This window comes from Hibiscus syriacus, unplaced genomic scaffold (assembly GCF_006381635.1).
Source record: "Hibiscus syriacus cultivar Baekdansim isolate YM2019G1 unplaced genomic scaffold, ASM638163v2 tig00110547_pilon, whole genome shotgun sequence".
Taxonomy (NCBI): domain Eukaryota; kingdom Viridiplantae; phylum Streptophyta; class Magnoliopsida; order Malvales; family Malvaceae; genus Hibiscus; species Hibiscus syriacus.
Window position 1 is genome coordinate 1 of NW_024062774.1, and position 21,091 is coordinate 21,091.

At 32.9% G+C, this 21,091-nt stretch overlaps 2 protein-coding genes and 1 pseudogene across 2 annotated transcripts; 2 read left to right on the forward strand and 1 right to left on the reverse strand.

Annotated features, from left to right (window-relative positions):
* Nucleotides 1-2,830: 2,830 nt before the first annotated feature.
* LOC120130455 lies at nt 2,831-5,519 on the forward strand (annotated as a pseudogene).
* Nucleotides 5,520-5,874: 355 nt separating this feature from the next.
* Nucleotides 5,875-6,861, reverse strand: LOC120130416 (proline-rich receptor-like protein kinase PERK12). Its single transcript, XM_039147655.1, has 4 exons — nt 6,848-6,861; nt 6,603-6,750; nt 6,291-6,452; nt 5,875-6,093 (listed from the first exon to the last, which is right to left on the reverse strand). Exons 1-4 carry the CDS (start codon nt 6,859-6,861, stop codon nt 5,875-5,877), a joined length of 543 nt encoding a protein of 180 aa, XP_039003586.1.
* Nucleotides 6,862-16,090: 9,229 nt separating this feature from the next.
* On the forward strand, nt 16,091-20,391 carry LOC120130395 (carbonic anhydrase 2-like). The gene is made up of 9 exons (XM_039147638.1): nt 16,091-16,115; nt 16,445-16,503; nt 16,640-16,774; nt 17,798-17,844; nt 18,644-18,762; nt 18,966-19,024; nt 19,187-19,267; nt 19,422-19,527; nt 19,998-20,391. Exons 2-9 carry the CDS (start codon nt 16,454-16,456, stop codon nt 20,160-20,162), a joined length of 762 nt encoding a protein of 253 aa, XP_039003569.1. The 5' UTR covers nt 16,091-16,115; nt 16,445-16,453; the 3' UTR covers nt 20,163-20,391.
* Nucleotides 20,392-21,091: the final 700 nt, after the last annotated feature.

Here is a 21,091-nt window from a genome sequence, read left to right on the forward strand (position 1 = left end):
TTGGTAAGCTAAGATATAATATGGTTTTTCTGTCTTTGAATTGTCTGTAAAAAAAGAAAATACCGTTTTTTTGGAAGTAACTGTGCTGTTGGTGAGGTTTGGTGTTGTAAAGGAGATTAATGGAAAAAATGGTCCGTTATAGTCGCGATCAATCGTAACCCGTTAAATTGCGGCCGTTATTGGCCGTTATGGGTGTGATTCCGTTTCACGCCGTGATTTCGGCTGATATCGGTAACGGGAGCCGCCGATACCGCGATATAACGGCCGTTATACCGTTACACGGCTGTTTTTTGAATCCCTGGCGTAGGCACTTAATGATCGATTTCTTGACTATGTTGCATTTTAAATGTTAGATTCAAAAATCTGTATAGCTTTGAAGTACAAATGAAAGATATAACATAAAACGACAGCTTATTTATCAAGACTAAATGAAAATTTGTCAGCCTATGTTACGTCACTTGGAGTACAAGTGATGAATATGAGTGAGTCCTAAACACAGGTATTGTTTTCTTCTAAACTTTTCCATAAATTTGAAGTGTCTTTGGATGATCATATCATCATATCGGATATGAGCCCAACATAGATGTCAGATAAAATACTTCAAGAAAAGTGAAGAAAGTAAATCTTATGCACCAAAGATGAGAAGAAACAGACACTTAGTTAAACTAGAAAACCACACACAACAATTATACAATCTTTAGGATTATCTGTTACATCTGTAACATAGGACCATAGGACATAGGCGTTCAGGTTGGATCAAGAACGTTATGTCATCTATATTACTGAGATTCAGTTCGAGTGTTAACATGAGTCTATATCGAGTACAGATCTGTTCAATATTTTTCAAGATTTTCATATAGTTGGAAGGTCTAAAGAGGGTCATATACCCTAACATTGTCTAAATATGCATCAAATTTGGGGGTAAAACATGGATGCTTCAAGAAGAATGTAAGAGTCATAACAATATAATTTTTCATCAGTTAATTAACAGAAAGTACATGTACCAAAAAAAGAAAAAGTGAAAGTACATCTTTTAAAGGAAGTAAATTTTTACTTGGAAACGTTGGAAAAACTCCTACAATCAGATTAAACTAACAATAATCCCCAAAGATCAACCTATGAAACAATTAATCAAATCAAGCTAAATCTCTAAAGAAATTCCACATAAATCGAAATTCAAGATTTTCCTTCAAGACAGATCAATTGGAATCACAATCCATCATTAGAATGTTTTTGAATATTTAAATGCGAATTTCATTTGTTATATAAATTGTAAAAAAATATGAAACTCAAAATCATAAATATCTGCATGAATTTCAAATTCACCCCTAAATAGACATCCAAGAATAAATCCACAAATTACATTTATATCTTGTCTATCATCGAATTTTACACCAGTCTAAATCCGAAATCCAAATTCCCAAACGCAACCTAAAACGCTGTAATCAAATGATAAAAGGTAGATACAAGAAAACCGAGAATCAGAAACAAACAACGAACATCCCAACAGAAATCTAACAACTTTTTGAGATGAAAAATTAAGAAAAATAATCAGTTGAAAAAAGGGTTCAACTTACAGTATGAATCTGGGGACGCGAATATTCAATCCCGTTGAGATGCCAAGTGAAAAGAAACACAAAGCAAAACCCAGAGTTTAAAATTCAGCAAATTGACAATGGGAAATTGAAAGGGTATAGCTTTTTCCTTTGGAAGTCTAGAAGTTAGGCGGCAAAAGAGATGAAGCACATGAAACACGCTATACAAAGGGCGGCAACGGGCTTGGTCTTCGGAAAATAACGAAGTCTTCGACCATTCAACTAAATGAAGCTTCCTGAAAATAGATATAAAAAGCTGAACCTAACTTTATTATTACTATTTTAGACCGACCGAAAAATGGGGAAAACGAGCACCAAATGTCCATTTTTTTTTTGATATTATTTGGATGAATTCGGAGAATAACTGAATTTGTAAATGTGGTTTATTCCTTTCCAGACAAATCATATAAGGGATTAAAGCTTATAAAAATGTGTTATTTTTTATTTAAATATTATACTTTTATTAATATAAATTAATAAAATTTGTAATCTATATATAAGTTATTATTTATAATAATATTTTAGTTGAGTGATTAGATCACATAATATTTTAAAAATTAATTCAAAATTACTACTTAATAATTCAATATACTTTCCAATAAAACCAAGTCTTTAATATTATTTATTGTGAATCAATTCAGTTACTTTAACTATCCCAGGAAATGTTATATTCTCTTTAAGTTTTAAATTTTATGTTGGTAATAACTAAAGAAGATTATGAGTATATACTAAAGAAAAACATTGTTCATTGCTTCTTCATCATATGGTTCTTGTACCATATCAATATATCATGTTTGGTTCTTTCAATTATTTTATTATTGTGAAAATCATATGGCATGAACTTATCAAACCGCGTACTATATGGGATGATGATGGGTTTCTGCAGTTACAGGTAGCTGTCACAAGGTGCTTTCGAACCAATGGACAGGTAGCTTTTATAAAAGATTAGTGATTTTCTAAAAAAAAAGAGAATATTTAAAAAAAAACTACCTCTGTCACTACTGCTACTGCAGGCATCAGATGCCTCTTTGTCACAGATTTTGTACCCAACTTTCAGATGATTCCTTAACAGTACCACCCACTATTCGTTGGTTATCCTTTGTCCACTGCTAACCCAAAAAGCATTGCCCACATCTTTAAAAAAGAATTCATCATTTTTGTTTCTCTCAAATCTTGTGATTGGTTTATTTATAGTGAGACGGTCAAAGATTTTTTTTCCAGTAATTTCTTTGGCAATGAGAGGTTTTGATGGAGCAGTGGAGTGGCTTAGAGCATTTGTAGAGGGTCAAGGTTGGGATTTTTGTGTTGTTTGGAAATTGGGTGATGACCTTCTAGGTACTGGTCACCATAAATTATATTATTTTTTTCATCATTTCTTCTTTTTTGGAGGTTCATTTGAACTCAAATGAAGCATTTTTTTTTTTCTTTTTTAAGGTTTGTTGAACGGGAAGACTGTTGTAGTGCTTATTTCAATGTCAAAGAGGAGAAAGATGAGTTGCAGAAACCATTGGGTCCCTTTTGCAGGGATGCTCATTTTCAGCACCCCATAAGATCAAAGGCTTGTGAAGCTCTTTCACATTTCCCTTTTGTGATTTCTCTCTATGCGGGGTAACATTATTCTCTCAAATGTTTGGTTTTCGTGTTCCGAAATTCGAGAAAATAGAGACAAGTATTCTGATTTTGTGACGATGAAAAAAAAATGCAAAACAGGATTCATGGAGAGGTTGCTATGTCCAATCATCCAACTTGGATTAACTATGGCAATGCCTCTGGTTCACATTCTTCACATGTGGGTACTTTTCCCTCCTTTTACTTCTTTTAGTCAGTAGTTTAAGTCTATGTTATTCAGTTCGATTCGGGTGAAAGTGTTAGATACTGAGGAATGTATCCGACACGGGTATGTTTATCTTTTTTCAGTGTTTTATCCATATATATGGAGGATCAGATCTCCATACCAGGTTTATGAATGTTTGATCTGCCCCTTTTGTTCATAGCAGAAGGCTATGGTTCTGTTTGCTTAAAAGCTCACTTACATGTTTTAGTTTGATCAACAAATGTAAAATTATCTTCTTGAATTTTTTCTATATTTTGATACGCTCAATGTGTTTTCGTCAGGAAATGGCGGGAACCCGAGTTCTGATACCGGTTTTCGGTGGTCTAATCGAGCTCTTTGCTTTGAAACATGCAAGATCCTTTGGCCTTTTTCACTAACTATTACTTTGCAATGAAATCGGAATGATCCATTACCCTCTTCCTGATAAACATGTTAATTTTCCCTTTTGATTCAGATGCCGAAAGATCAGAACAGCATAGAATTTGTAACATCCCAATGCAACTCGTTTTTAAAATCAGTAGTCACAACTGCAGACTATACAAGAGCAAATTTTGACAAATGGTCTAACTTGCCACTTTCCGTTAGCTTGTCGACTTCTGTTCCAAGAATAGAATCGATTCTGCCGATATCAGATTTGAGCTCCCATCCTAGCTTGGATGGATCGTACTGCGGTTCAAGTCCTTCGATTGAAAATCCACCCTTTGCTTCAGATTCTGCCAGCATTTCTCAAGATTAGCAATTCAAGCAGCTAATCGGCACACATTGTGTAACAAAAAGACTACGAGGCAGCAAAAATGTGTTTGTGCAACAAGAAAGGTTTGTTCCAAATCGCGACGAGTCTGTAAACAACAGTACGAGAACTATTGAGCAGCCAGAAAAAGAGAAATGCCATTCTAAGAATCTTGTCATAGAGAGGAACCGAAGGAAGAGGATAAATGAACAGCTCCTCAAGCCTAAGAGCTTTAGTCCCTAAGATATCCAAGGTTAGCCTGAACTATCAAAACATATAAGCATGATAACAAAGCTAATTTCACTCTTCTGCCTTCTTATTAGACACCTCTAATGGTATCATTGTCTTCGATTTTGCAGATGGATAGACCTGCTATTCTTACAGATGCCATCGAATATATCGGAGATTTGCTGGAGGAGAAGAAGAAACTTGAAGATGAACTCGTGGAAATCGAGGAAGAAAACTGCAAAAGGAGCGACTCAGAACTGAGGTCTGCAAAGTCAGATAAGTTACATAAGGAAAACATGTCTGCTGTTAAGCCGAACCAAGTTTCATCCAGCCTTACCAATATGGTGAAAATGGAGGTAATTGAAATGGAGATTAAACACTGGTTTTTGTCGTTACTTCTGTCACAGTTTCCATGATTGAAACTTTCTACTGAACCTATGTTCTTGAATCATTTTGAAGCAGTGGAATAATTTCAGAACACTTTATTTTATTACTTCTGTTTTATTTTAGTTAAGCATTAGATATGTTGGACAGCTTATGTTGGACAGCTTAGAGTATTAGTTTTCTTGAGGGTTAAGTCTAGGATAAGAACAAAACTTTACTTGCAAAACAAGTAACTTTGTTTGCTGAAAGTTTATTATAAATAAGCTGTATAAGATCTACAGCCAATAAAGAAAAATTAGTGGTTTTTAAACCCTAGTTTTTTTTTTCTTTCTAGAGTTCCAACTTTCCAACTCGTTTTAGCCTAGTTTCTTGAGATTTACTGGTGTTTTTTCTTCTTCTTATCCACTTCACTTTTTCTCAGGTACATGTAGAAGTGAATCAAATAACTAAAAGAGAGTTCTTGATTAAGCTCTACTATGAGCACAAGAGAGGTAGCTTTGCAAAGTTGATGGAAGGCATAGATTCTTTGGGGCTTCAAGTGATTGATGCTAATGTCACGACATTTAATGAAAAGGCTCTCAGCATTTTCAAAGTTGAGGTAAGAATCACTGGATGGTTCATATACTCGGTGATATGCATCCGACATAGGTATGTTTGATTTTTCCGAGTTTTTGCCCCATGTATTTGGAGGGTTCTTAGAGAATCATTCCCCATACTCATGATAGTAACTGTCATATTTTTCTTCTAACACTGTCTGTTTGAACTTGTGCAAAGGAAAACGGGGATTTTCGATCCAGGAAATTGAGAGACTTGTTGACAAACTTAGCAAAGTAGATATATCAGATTCCAGGTTCAACATATGGTATTGAAAGTGTAGATTGAGACTTGAGATTGAAGCAATGTATAGTAAAAATGGCAGTTTTCAGCTGAGAGACAAAGAGGACTATTCCATTCATGGATACTTCACTTCAAGATCCTCCAACAATCATGATTTAGATCTTTTGACTGTAAAACTTTAGTGGGTTTTTTTTCTTACACGTAGTTCTTACCAAATTCTACATACAAATTACTAATTCTATGAGGATGATAAGTTTTAGTTTCATTTAGGCTTCTTTTCCTTTTATGTCATCTTCCTTTTCTAATTTACAGCTGATAATTAAGCTTGATATCTCCAATTCTGAGGGGTTGTTTCTGCTGTGTTCTGTCATCCTAAACCTCGTAATATCTTCACTGTACTGGTTGGAATCATAAGCATTGCTCTGTCCAAATTTTACGCCATTTGAGAGATCGGAAATTCCCTCGAAATCCAATGCTCTTGCCACCTATAAGATGTTCAACAATTTTAGTTCAATGTTCCAGTTTTCATAAGAGGAAAATGGAGGAGAAATGTGTAAATTGAATACAGATTTTCAGTTCACTAAGAGTTGATTAGTGTCACAATTAGCAATGGCAAAATTACTCATAACAAACGGTTTCAAGCTGAAAACAACAGTGGCAGCAGGGAGTTTGAGAATATTACGAGTTCCATGCGAGGTCGCATTGCGGCAGAATGCCGAACACAAGCAGCAGCTGCCTCGATCATCCTAAACACCTCTCTCTCAACGTAACGCTTTTCGAGCCGTGAATCGATTAATTCGCCAAAATCATCCATGTGAAGGGCTTCGACAAGGAGTGATCGTGCCTGCCAATGTTATACGGAAACCTCGATAAATACATCAATTTCTTTATGGAAATTCTTTCAAGAATTTAATTTAATGGAGATGTGAATGACAATGAAGAGCAATGGGTAATATGTTAACAATGAAAGAGAGTCTAATGGAATGATGCATACCCATTCGATCAAGTTCTCATCCTCCAAAGGCCGAGTTGGATCAACGGGTTTTCGGCCGGTTATGAATTCTAAAAGCACAACTCCAAATGAGTAAACGTCTGATCTATCCGTCAACTTTCCAGTCGATGCATACTCCGGTGCCAGGTATCTGTTGAAATGCCCAAGTGAAGGAATCAGCCATAAAAAAAGCTTAACTAAAAAGCCAAAGAAAAGAGTCCAATCAAACTGTTGAAATCATGAGCTACCCGAATGTGACCATGACTCGAATTGAAACATGAGTGTGACTTATATATATATATATAATTGTTGGATAAGATTAACAGTAGATTATGAAAATTTTATATTATTATTAATATCATTTATGCAATCAAATCACAATATATAATGAATATATGCATTAGAATATACATTGTTATGTAGTCATAGAGTGTTGGCACAAGTGATTGAGATTCAGAATTTGAACTTGTAAGGTCAAGCTTGAATCCCGTCACTCTTGATAAGCAATCTCTAAAGTCTTATATAAATCTCAATTGGTTTTAGGTATGCATTGGCTCTTGACTGAGGAGTCTTAACCCTAAAATGAGTATATATATTATATATACACAGCATCTCTATTGAAATTAAAAGTTCAAAATTTTTAAAAATGTCACTATTATTCGTGCATTATCAATATTCAACGGCGAGTATGTAACCCCCTTAGACCGATGCGGATAGCCCGATCCGATCCGGGGTGTCACATTAGGGCCACCGGAGCGACCCACTGTAAAAATGACAGAAAATTTAAAACTTTTATTAAAATATGTAACTTATAAAATGATTTATCAGTATGCAGAAATAAAACAGATTTCCAGACTCGTATATAAATCAAAATACAATTACATGCCCCCTAAACACATGTACCATACTCTGCAACAACGCCGGAAGAACTCCCTTACTGAAGTCGATAGCTACACTGGTTCAATTCTTTTAACCTGCAATGGTGAGTAATAGAGTGAGCTTCGAAAAGCTCAGTAATACAGAACTACCAGATGATGCTACATGACATGCAAATAAATGGGAAGCCATAATTTCCTTATTGAATCAAACGTATACCAATTGCGGAATAATCTGAGGTTCCATTAGTAGTTCATCGAGTAGAAGCCATGAATCTCAGTTCATAAGAAACCTTTCATACTATCACGTTTTCATGAGGTCGAATAGGATGCCTAGTGTGTTCCATCAGTACGATAAAACCATAATAGGTACACTAATCAAATGATAGTTCAGTAAAATCCCATAAACCATAATGTAGTGGAGCTTTTTAAACTCGTATTTTAAAACCATTATACAAAGAGTTAACCTAAGGGAACATCTTAGGGCCTGAGAGCCTACCCAAGATAGATTTTGGGGGTGTGGGGCCTATCTAAGAATACATTTTAGGGCCGCAGGGCCTACCCGAGAATGATCTCAAGGCCGCAGAGCCTACCTAAGAGTCACATTAGGTCCATAAAATTTTTTCATCTTGATCAAAGCTGTACTTTATAAATTTGTATCTCCAAAATACAGTTTATACAATGATACAAATCCATAAGCCATCACCGTTAAGTCGGTGCATCCATAAAACAGTAACCATAGATTTCAGTGTACCACATGTTAAAACAATAAAACAATTTTTCAAAATATAAGGAACACACTAGAGAATCAAATTATTTTTCAGATGCATTTTGTAGTCATCAATATGGATAACATGAACTTGTGCAATTTGATCGGATTCCAATAATAAGATCTTATTGAAGAGAATCGATTTCTAACCGATCTAATCAGACATTTCAGATTGATACTTTTAGAATTCCACTAAGTTTCTATATGCATCAGGAAAACGTTCAGGAACCTTTATACATAATAATTCTAAATTCAGATTTACTGCGAGTGATTCCATTACCCAAACAATCAGGGGTATTCAGGAATATACTTTGAATTCATAGGTTTTCAGCCCAATTGAACCAAATGAGGTATTCAGAATCTTTTCCTTCTGCGTTACTTGCGTTTTCCAACATGACCGAAGTGATTTTAGATGAAAATATAGAATCAAAGATTCAATTCATTTACAATTTATGACTATCGATCATATTATCAAACAACTCGAGTTATACAACTCCCAAACTGATGCATGCCAACAAGTCAATTCATTATCATTCCAGTGTATTCACTCTTTAATACCGTAATGCAGATCCATAGATCATCCCCATAATCATCACTGAATAAATCTTCCAACGGTCTTTATTTCATTTCCACGTTTCAACAATATCAGGAAATACGGACGTACTTGATCCATGGCTCATAACCCATAAGGACAATTCATCATGTAAGTTCAACAGTGTTTCCAAACTCATCCAATCACCTATTTAATCCTCAATCATTGATGTTACTTAGTTCGTTTAGTAAGCAAGTCTATCCCGATTACTTTAAAGTTTTCCAGAATAATTCAGACGTTTCTGAATTTCAAATACACGTTGTACTTCATTTCAGTTCAATTTATTCATATAATAAAGTTATTCTGGTATTCGTGGTTGATTTGACTCACGAATACCCACTTATTAGTATTGTATGCGCTCTAGAGTTAAGCTGAGCCAAGTACTTCCAGAATTATCATCGATCCAAATTTGAGAAGATGAACAAACATTCAAGTGGTACTTATATCATTCAGGTAATGATATAGCACTAACGTTGGTTGACCATTTAAGTTGTGTTCCATAACTTTTACTGGTAGCACAACATCCATGTTTATTTGGATTTCTTAATTAATCCAAGACATTTACTTATTCTAGGTCATAAGGGTATTTTGGTCATTTTGGTGCTCAACATTTTTCTATTCATTTCAAAGCTTGAGTATATCCATTCATTCCTGAACTTGGTGACATTCTTGAGTCATTTCCATTCTAGGGGTATTTTGGTCATTTTACAAATCTAGAATATTTCAATCATTTCCTTCCGTTTGATCTTATTATTTAATTCAAACTTATCATTTATGTCAGTCCATTTGAACTATTCTGACAAAATATCACCATCGATAAATTATTATTCTTTACGTACTTACTCAAGTCGGAGATTTCCAAGTTAAATGCCTTCTCAGATGTTACTAACGGATTATCAGAATTGTCCATACAAAAATAAGATCTTAACAATCAAATCAGTAATTTATCGGTTTAAAAACAAATTCTCATGTTACTTTCTCATTCAGAGTCAACTTGAACTATTTTTACCTCTCAAGGGTATTTTTGTAATTTCTTAATCAGATAATTTCGGTATTAACTCTTAACGAAAATAATTATACTTTAGAGATCCAATGGTTAATTGCTTTCTTGAACATTCTTTGATCTCGAAATGATTCCTTAACAGACTTATAATATCTTATACAAACCCTTTTAGGGTTAAAACCAATTTTCTAAACTTTCTAAGTAAAACTAGCATTTCTTATGCACATCTGTAATTATATCAGATCAATATGTCTTTTCAGAGTTATTAACCAACTTCCAGGGATAATTCTTGTCATCTTACAATATAAGGGTATTTTCGTAATTTTACCATACCGGAGTATTCTCATAATTTCCCACCCAAGTACATTTAACCTTTAAAATATAAGTTACAAATCCATGGCTGATTTCTTTATCACAAATCACATAACTTGTAGTTTAATTCTAACATTCCCTCGATCTCTTATATTAATCATTCGATCTGAATTCAGTTATCGAATTTTACCACATTCATATCAAGTGTATAAATTAATTAACTCCACAAAAGTGATCAATATTATCTTATTCATGCATTTACCAATATCAACATGTTCCATAAAGCATAAAGAGGTAGTAAAGTATTATCTCGATTTTCGTACAATACTGAACGACCATTAAATTCCATTAAAACGTCCTCAATCTTGAAATCATCTTCCAATATTTCCTCGGATCCATATCAACAGAAATTACATCAAAAATAGAGCTTAATTGCGATAAACGAATCGAATCGGGTGATAAATCAGTCAAAAATAGCTTACCGGGTTTGAATTTGGCGAAATGGACTTCGGATTCAGAACGTCGAAAGCATACAATATGACTTTTAAAAAATTTGGAATTTTCGAGTTAAAATCAAAGTCAACGGGTTTGACTGGCAATTTTAAGGCCATCGGGTCCGAATTTTGAAAAACGGACTGCGGAATCGGATTCGGAACGTCGAAAAATGTCAGGATAAATATACTCGGTCAACGTCAAAAGTCGTTTAATGCCCGGTCAAAGCCAATCAAAGTTCTGGTCAACTATGGTCAACGTCGGTCAACGGTCGACAGTCGACCATTTTACACAAATATCACCCTAACATAAATTGATTACCAAATTAGCCTCATTCTGCAAATATTTACCAATCTAACACCCAGATTTTACACAAATAGCACCCAAACATAAATTAATTACTAAATTATTACTCAGACGATGCCCACTCTCGGGGGTGGCGCATGTGGCGCGTGAACAGTACTACGGTGTCGAAAAATTCCCGAAAAAATTCTTAAAAATTATTTTAAGCGATTTTGAGGCACTTACAAAGCTCGGTTCACAATTTTGAACGACGGAGAGCTCGATTCCAAAACATTGGAAACTTTGACGGTCTTACCCCTCCACGCGCCAGTGACGACAGAGAAACGGAGAACATCAATGGACTCAGAACGATACAAGGAACACGATGGTGTGGGAGGTGTCGTAAACGGATGATCAGATCGTCGTGAATCGACGGAAAACCAATTGAAATCGAGTTATTACCGACGATACTTCCGACTGAAATTAACGACAAACGGAGACGATTCACGACGAAAGGTTTGAGGGGTTTTCTTCCTCGGTTGACAACGAACACGATGGTGGTTTCGGCTCGTCGATCGGAGGTCATACGGCGAGTAGATCGGAGTTGAAATAAGGGTTGTTAGAGAGGGAAAACTGGAAAATCTCTGCTGAACCTGCGCACGGAGATTTATAATTCAACGGTTAAATCATGGGTTTAGCCACTGAATTTCATGTACTTCTTAAAACGATCTTCCAACTTTGAAATATTACAATTTAATCCACCATTTCTTTCAAAATACCAATTAAATCTATCAATTTATAATTTCTTAAATTTAGCCCCTAAATTGGGGTGTTACAGAGTATCGATTCCAAACTAATTACCACTAAAGATTAAGAATGAAGAAGTCAAGTCAAATGACTCATCAAGCAGTAATTATTCCCCCACGAGTAAGAACAAAAAACAAAATTATGATCGAGGAAAATTGAGGGTTCTTTTAGATGGAAGTTTAATACAACCATGTGAATGTGTTATGTGTAATATCTTTGAAATAACCACTTTGTTTATGATTAATATTTAATAATTAATGTGAGTACACACACCAAACGACTTCGGTAATTAAGAGATTATTGCTATATGTTGAAGTTTCGAGTTTAAGCATCACGTATGCAGAGATATAAGTGTTCATGATCAAATTGTGAAGAATCTTTAAACAAATAATATTTTACATTCATCACAAAATTATACAAAAGCTAACGTGAGTGTATAATATTTTTAAATATCTAAAGGTGATTAAGGGGTTTAAATATTTTGCTTTAGAAACAATTATTTTAGATTTTAATTTAGGGTAAAGTGCATTTTGTGTATATAAACTATAACTTTTGTTCTATTTTAGTACTTAAACTTTTAGTTTTTTAAAAATCATACTTGACATTTATTTTTTTAATTTAATCACTTAACTTTTAAATTACTCTTATTTTAATCACTTTGACTTATTTTATATATTTTCTATGATGTGGTATCTTTTAATTATTATTTTATTAATATATGATTAAAATAATAAAAGGGATGAGTTAGAGAGGCCGATAAAAGTGAGATCGTGAGGGTGGGATAAGCGATTTGTGATTTAGGGTTTGTGGAATAATTTTTGGGTTAGGTATAATTTTTAATTTATTTTTTTATTTTGATTATATATTAATGAAATAATAATAAAAATGTTAGGTCACAATAATATTAATAAAATAAATTATAGTGGTTAAAACAAGAGGAATTTGAAAGTTGAATAGTTGTATTGAAAATATTTAAACTTAAGTAACCAAATTAGAAATAAGAAGATGATTGAGTGATGAATAATATAATTTACCCATAAAAAATGTCACTGTTCTTAACGGCGAGTACTAAAATGAAATAAAACTGAATGTTATGTACGATTTCAAAAAAAAATAGATACTAAAATAGAATAAAAACAATAATTTAGGTACTAAATATGTAGTTTACCCTTGAATTTATTGCTCAAACTATGTTTGTATAACGCTTTTTAATATATTTTTCTCTTCTAGAAAAATATAATTTGTTTAATATGCTTTTTGAGTTAAAACCTATTTTTTTATAAGAAAAAGAATGAAGAATTATCTAAAAATAAATTTAGATTTAACGTTAATCGAATTTAAAATAATATTACTTATTAGTAATAGTATATGACACTATTTTAATCGAATTTAAAACTGTTAAATTCACACAGTCTAATAATTTTTTTGAATACAATCAATTATTTTAAAATCAAGGGGAAGTAAAGAAGGATCTGTACACAAATCGAAATCAAAATCTAAAATAATATCATTTATAAATTATTTTTCTCAAAATTTGTATCGATTATATAATGTTATAGCAACAAACAAACTAAATCTAAACCAAGACAATATTTTCTAAAATAAATTAAATGCAATAATATCTAAAAAATACTATATTAGCATGCCTAATGGCTACGGTTCAAAAATAGAAGAAAAACGTTAAAAAGATCATGCAAAAACTTCCTGTATTTGATTGCTCGGTATTACTTGCTGCCAATGGTTTTTCCTTCTTTTTCTTCTCCTTCTCCTTCTCCTTCTTAATCTTTTCCTTTTCCTTCTCTTTCTTCTCTTTGTCGGAATCCGAAAACAGCTGCTGGAACCTGCAAGTGGTGGTTGGTTGCTGTTTCTTGTCCGGAATGAGACAGTGGAAGCTGATCGTTTTCGGCGAATATTGTAGTGGGGGCGTTGAGGTGGAAGCGAAATTCAGCAAAATAATGGCCGAAAGGAGAACACAGAGTGTTGGGGTTAACATCTTCGCCATTTTTAATTAAGAGAATATTATATTAAGAAGCTTAGGGCTTTGGGTTTGTTTGGAGGGTTACTTGTTTCTATATATAGAAGACAGAAAGGAGTGGAGAATATGCACTAGGGTTTTATTCTTCTTCTTCCTTTATTTTCTTGCTCTGATTTTCCCGCAAATATAATGGACCATATTTATTCATGTAATTATATGATCATCGTAATATTATTATATACAATACATACTAAAGTTGAATTTTAAATGCATGGATACTTTTCCCTTTTTTATATTACGTTCCAAACGAAATTCGCATTTGCTCTTTCTTTTTACATACGTGATTAGCTATAAACATGTACACGATGCTTATTTCTCATTAATTATTCTCCTTTTGGATAAGTGAATTTTGATTGTTTTATTATGATTGTTGTGATGAATGCGTGTCCATATTTGGTTCTAGGTCTACGATAAAGTAGTAAAATTACTTAAACACCTTTGTCATATTAATCTCTAATTTAAACTTCATTTGATGCTTTTATTAACTAGGTTACAAATAAATCATTAAATAACTTGAAATAAAACAAATATAATGGAACCTAACACCATTTAGAAACTACTATGGAACACATTCAAAAGGAGTATTTCATCGAACACGCTCGTTTAAGAAACAAACGTTCCAATTTCTGCATGCAGATTAAGGAATATCATAGTCCTAAACGCCATACCTAGCTATTCAATTTAAACCAGTTAAGTTTCAAAATTTGTGAGAATAAGGTTAACACGGATCAGTGAGACAGTGACTCAAAATCAACTTGCTTTCTATTGTCTTCAGCAACTTTCTCATCAACCAAACAAGCAACAATAGGGGAGAAAAGGTATCTCGAAGAACAACACCATAGCCACCACACTGGAAAATGGAATAATCAGCAAGCTCCAGAAGAAGGCTTTCGCACTTTGGACACTTAACCAACTTTACTTTGTTTGACTCGGCCATTTTATTTTTTGAATCGCTCAAAGCCCTACCGCGTACCGACGAATAGGAAAACGTTACGCCGGAAACAAATTAGTACCCTTCCAAAAACTTTATTTTTGTATAGCTTCAAAATCTGTCATTACTCCAACAACCATCACCATCAAAGTATCAAACGCGTTGAAATCTTAAAGTTAAAACTATGGAAGTAAATAACAAGAAATGTGAGTTGAAATCGTAAGTAAAGAATCAGAACAAAATCAAAGCGGGTGAAATTAAATTCAAAGGAAAGGGAGAAATTAACCATTTTGGTGGAACTGTAAGCAGCTGTTTCCGCTGAGAGCTTTTAGAGTTATTTTTGAAGATGCCAACAATGAGGGGAAATCAAAACCCTAATTTCGTTGTCTATATTTATTGTGGTAATTCAGGGTTTCGTTCTTTTTCTTCTTTGACTGTGACCGATGAGATTGAAAGAGATGAGAGAAAATTAGGGATTTGGAATGTAATAGTGGAGACAAAGGAGAAGTGAGATAAATGATTGGATAATTGCCGCGTTTGTTTGAACAAACGCCACTATAGTGCTCCACAATTGCTGCTTTAAAGCCAAAATGCCACTATGGATATTATTGCGGCGTTTGTTATAAAGACGCCACTAAAATTCACGTCAATAGCGTTTTTATAAAAATATCATCGTATATCAATCTATAGCAGCGTTTGTTGCTACAAACACCATTAAAAGTATATGTGTATTGTGACGAGTTCACGAAGACACTGCGAATGTGTAATTTATTTATTCTTTTTAATATTTACATAATAAAGATAAATTTATTTATGGTAAATTTCGATACATCACTTTAATGATATGTTACGGTACACGACAAGCGCAGTAGACTCAACATTCTATTCCTCTCAATATATGATTTACATTATGTCCAATTTAAAAAACAGATAAATAAAACTAAATTTATTAAATGATTAAAGAAAATATCTTTTATATATTAGAATTAAATAATTGTATTTATAAAATATATATTATTGATAATTAAAATTTTCAAATAAATATTATTTTCATAATTATTTATACTTTTAAATAAATAATATTATTCACTTTATATATGCTCCTCTATTATTAAATTAAAATTAAGTCAAATACAATAAAAACTGAAGCAGAATTAAAAGGAAGAATCGATTTTCTCGAGAATATTTTTTCAGCACTTGCCACAAATAAAGCTCAAGACAAAACGCGTCCACCGCTTAAAAGCCACAAATCCTTTGCATTTTTATTTTCTTTCAACAACAGTTTATTTTATATGGCCGGGTAATTAATATATACCTCTAGAAATAGAGCGCAAATCTGTAGCAGAAAGGTATAAACTAATACAGATTTCGTCAAAGAAGCAAACAAATAGAAGAAGAGTGAACTATCAACTTACCAGGTTGGTGAATTCAATCTCCATTAGTCCAACAAAAAGTCAGATTCTGAAAGTTTTATGAAAAGAATATCATTAAAGATAATGGATTCTTCTTCTTTTACTTTCCCAAAGTGTTCATGGCAATTTCTGTTCTTGCGTTGATCCCGATCCAGATCACCTCATCCACTTTCCAATCCTTTCTTTTCTTTTTCCTACTTTTTCTTCTGCTCTCGATCTCGAGTCTTGATTTTCTCGGAGATTAATGGATATACGGCAATTATTTTACGTTTTATTTTGAGCTTTGATCACGATGATTAATTATTTTTTATGTTACTATTATTGTGTTTTTCAAGGAAGAAGATATGGGAAGCGAGTACGAGGAGGCGATTGCAGCTTTGTCAAAGCTTCTCAGGTATTATTACAGGCTATTCTTTGATTTTAACATTTTTTTGTTTGAACAGAAAAAAAGCCGAGGATTTCATTTCCTGGCACAGTTATTTCATCAATAATTGTCGTCCTTATCCGTCGTGTACCGTCCTCGGTTGCAGTGAAAAAGCTGATCTCGGAAGTGTTGCTGCCTCGAAAATCAAGCAGATAACGGCCGATTTAGAGGCAGCTGGGAGTTCTGACGCGGATAACCGGATCAAAACCGGTTTCACTCATTTCAAGACAGAAAAATTCGAGTACGTTTATAAATTTACTGCTACTATGTTTATACGTATGTACATGGTTTAAATCGCGGTCGCGATCGCGTTTTTAGTCATTTTGAATTTATTGTGATTGTGGTCATCACGGGTGTTATTGTGGCCGTCGCGGGTATTATTGGGCGTTATTACGGGTATAGCGGGTAACTCGGACGGCGACGAAACCACTATATCATGGACGAAATCGCGTTTTCGAAAGTTTTTTGAAACCATGTGTATGTATAATCCATTCACACCGATTTTGGATAAATTAACATTAATCTGCGTTCATTAGCTAAAATTATAAAATTATCACGCTATGAGTTATGGCATTTATTTTTTACTTCAAAAATTAATGAAAAAAAGAAAGAAAGAAAACTGGAAGTTCTATGTGTCTTTCACACCGTATCGATTTGGGTTATTCTCTTTGTATTTAATGTTATGCAACTTTTTTCCCCAGTAGTCCATTCTTGTTTTCAATTCCTTAATGTGTTTATCACGTTCTTTTGTTGTGATATAATAAATACAAATTAGTAAATTAATTAAAAACCGAAATGTAGATTAAATTATATTTAAATGTATTATGGTTATTATATTATTTTGATGTTTATATACGTATCATGTTCAAAATTGCTATATATAAGTTATGTCAAAAAGTTGTTATTATTAATGATTAATCTAAAATTGATTTTAGAATTGCTGTATGTAATGATATTTTTCACTATAATAAATTACAGAAATATCAATCACTATATTCATTAAATATCATCTACGTGATATATTAATATTTTAATAATGTCATTATTATTGTTTTTAAATGATTTTATGTTATTATTATTGTTATTATGAAGAAAGTTTATATGGAAGAGGTGGCTAGAAAAATGGTTGGGTGGTTGCACCTAAAGGTGCAAACTATGTGAGGCTGGATTGAGAAAATGGCTGCCTGCCTTTCCCCCCCCCCCCCCTTGAAAATGAATTATAATTAGCTTAATATGAATCTGTTTGGCTGCTTCTTTTTTTCAGTAAAAAATCTGAACTATACGGTACGCTTGCCAAAGGCCAAAGGCCAAAGCCCCAAGGTTCGTGGATAATTTTTTTCCCTTCGTTCTCTCGTTTATATTTTTCAACCATTTGGGTTTATTAAATACCCGGCTAGCACTCAATTTGAATTGATTTTCAGTGATTTACGCTGTCCTATCAGATATTATTTTTACCATAGATTTGTACTTTCTTAATGGAATTATTCCATTTTCAAGTACAACAATGCATTACGGTTTGAACCCAGAATATGCTAACTCAGAATGGTGGCGTGTATGGCTATAGTTTGCACTCTTTTGGAATGGTGGTAAAGGGGAAGGAAAAGAGTGATCTGTCTCTTTCTCTTCCGGATAAAGAAGAGTTTGACAAATTAAAGTGAAATCTCAGTGGGTTCTATGAGGTGTTTTCTTGTCTTTTTGTGCACTCAACATGTTTGTGGAAAAGTCGCTTCGGGTTATTTGATTCGTATTTGCTAGTAAATGTTGGATATAAATACATTTAAAATTACTTTATATATTTAATCAAAAAAATATTTTATATGAACCCATCAAACGATTTTTATTTTAATCGGAAAAGATATTATTTTCTATAGAGATTCCGATTTCAAATTAAGCAGTTATGAGTTGGAAATGGATGTCGCCAAATTTAAAATAACTATATATTTTAAATTTTTTTTTATGTATTTTTTATTAAAAATATATTTTCGTTCTAAAATTTTATAAGTTCAAGTTTGTCTTTAAAATTCTAAAAGTTTAAGTTCGCCTCTCTTATTGTAAAATTTTGTATCTGTCCCTTATCATTGTTTAAGAATGATTAATATTTTTTACTTTCAGTATATGGTATTTGCATGCTCGGACTCTCGTGTGTGCCCTTCCCACATCCTGGATTTCCAACCAGGGGAAGCTTTTATGGCTCGAAACATTGCCAGCATGGTCCCTACATATGACAAGGTTAGCCTAATTCTACATTATTAATTTCTTAAATATGTTAATTTGGCTCAAAACAGTTTATAATAAAGTATAATTATGGGTTAATTTAACTAGTGGACACTGGTTGCAAGTTATTCAATCAACAATTAAATATTTTTTTTTCTTTGAAATTTAATCCATTGATTTTATAGACTTATTGTCTTGATTTGTGTTGTTCACTGTAGAAAAAATACACCGGAGCTGGTGCTGCTATTGAATATGCAGTCCTGCATCTAAAGGTGAATTAATAATAATATATGATAATTGTATAGTTTTACTTTATAAGCATGATTTTCTATTGGATAATTAGTTTGTCCTATTTGAACCTATATGCATAAGCATATATAATAAATGTATGCATATTTTTATATATTTTTAAAAAATAATATATTTTATATTCATATCTGAATATTGTGGTTATTGGGCACAGTTGCTGTGGAGGTATCAAAGGGCTCATGTCTATCCCAGATGATGGAACCACTGCTAGGTAAGACGTTTATAAATATTACCATATACAAAACAGCAATTGCAGTACGATATTATAATTGTTATTTTACGATATCGGTTATCTCCCATACCAATTTATCAATATCTGTTATAGCTGAATACAACTGAAAGGTTTATTTATGTGAACGTTGCAGTGATTTTATAGAAGAATGGGTTAGCATCTGTGTATCTGCGAAGACCAAGGTGAAATCCGAATTCCATGAGATGAGTTTCCAAGAACTATGCGACCACTGCGAGAAGGTGAGATTTACGTCTACATTATTACTAATGTTTACAATCGGAAACATATTTATGGGCATGTAAACAAGCTAAACGAACACGTACGAGGGATGTAACTTATTTGTGTTGGTTCGTGTCCGTTCGTTAAACGAACACAAATGGACACAAACTACAATAGCAATAACCACATAAAATTTATCAACGTAAGCTACAATTTCATGGTTAACTTGTTCGAGTACGACAAAAGATGCATAAATGAGCATAAACGAACATATTACGGAACGTTCACGAATGTAAATGAGCGAATACGTCCTTGTTCATTTAATTAAACGAACAAAAATTCTTATTCATGTTCGTTCGTTTAATAAATAAATGAACATAAAAAAACTTCCCATCAAACGATTCACGAACTGTTGGTTGAGACTACATATTTGTAGTATGGCTTATTCGTATCATTATGTGTAATATTAGTGCTGTTAAACCAAATGCAGGAATCGGTGAATGTATCTCTGGGGAACCTATTGACGTATCCATTTGTTAGAGAGGCATTGGTGAAGAAAACCCTTACGTTGAAAGGCGCACACTACGATTTTGTCAATGGAAAGTTCGACCTTTGGAATCTCAACTTCCAAATCGCTCCCACTTTAGCTTTATGAGCATCCTCATTTCAACTTATCGCATAGAATAAGATTAGTGGTTGGCTCTTCATATTGGACTCAACTAGTAAAATAATTTATTGAGTTAAGTCAGCCCGAGTTTGCATGTTGCAGCACATGTTATGCTTCTGCTTATTTATTTTTCGACAAATTAAGGAAGACAGGTATGAGGACCAGCATGCCTAACTGTTAGTATTTTCTTTACATAATATAAGGTGCTTTCTTTGCATTACTTTGCATTAATCGTTTCGGAGGTATACGTGTAATCAAGTTTATATGAAATTTTCATAATTAACCCATCCAATGAATTAATAATTAAATTTAAGACCTTGGTTAATAAAAATGTATTTTTTTTGTCCATCTCTAAAGTTATATCTCACTTCTAACTTTTAATCATAAAAGTCCCACTTTGGCCCAGAAACTTATAATATTTCTGGTCTCCTTGACACAAATTGCGCCCGGTTGTTTCGTGTGTTTTCTTTTTGGGATAATTATATACGATCTATGTATTATATTGGAATTACTAATTTTTTTAAAAAATATATAATTAAAAAGTAGTATTTATTTAAATTCTTATTAGTTTTTGACAACGTACATTGTTGTTCGAACCCAATTTTTTTAAGAATAATAATATTTTTTATTAATAGAGAAAATAATAAGTTTTCTATTATCACTGAGATCACTTAATGAATTTAATTGTTTGATTTTTTTTAAGAGAGGATTTTAAAACACCAAATAATTGTTTAGAATTTTTATTAATAGTTGATATTGTGCTCAAGGGTATCTTTGCGAGATTTTAGTCTAAAATTTTAACTTTCAACTCTTAAAAGGTGTGAGGAACACCCTGTGGGTGGTTCATACGATTTAGAGGGGAAGTCACAAAAGTTGTAATGTTTACACCAAGAGCAATTAAATTTTAATCATAGTCA

What these genes read in the sequence shown, in the direction of transcription:
- LOC120130395 (XM_039147638.1), top strand. Translation starts at nt 16,454, where the DNA reads ATGGGAAGCGAGTACGAGGAGGCGATTGCAGCTTTGTCAAAGCTTCTC. An exon ending in TGCCAAAGGCCAAAGGCCAA is followed by an intron (nt 17,845 to 18,643) that starts AGCCCCAAGGTT and finishes TTTTTTACTTTC; the next exon opens with AGTATATGGTATTTGCATGC. An exon ending in GATGATGGAACCACTGCTAG is followed by an intron (nt 19,268 to 19,421) that starts GTAAGACGTTTA and finishes TGAACGTTGCAG; the next exon opens with TGATTTTATAGAAGAATGGG.
- LOC120130416 (XM_039147655.1), bottom strand. An exon ending in ATGAGAACTTGATCGAATGG is followed by an intron (nt 6,453 to 6,602) that starts GTATGCATCATT and finishes TAACATTGGCAG; the next exon opens with GCACGATCACTCCTTGTCGA. An exon ending in TGCGACCTCGCATGGAACTC is followed by an intron (nt 6,094 to 6,290) that starts GTAATATTCTCA and finishes AACATCTTATAG; the next exon opens with GTGGCAAGAGCATTGGATTT.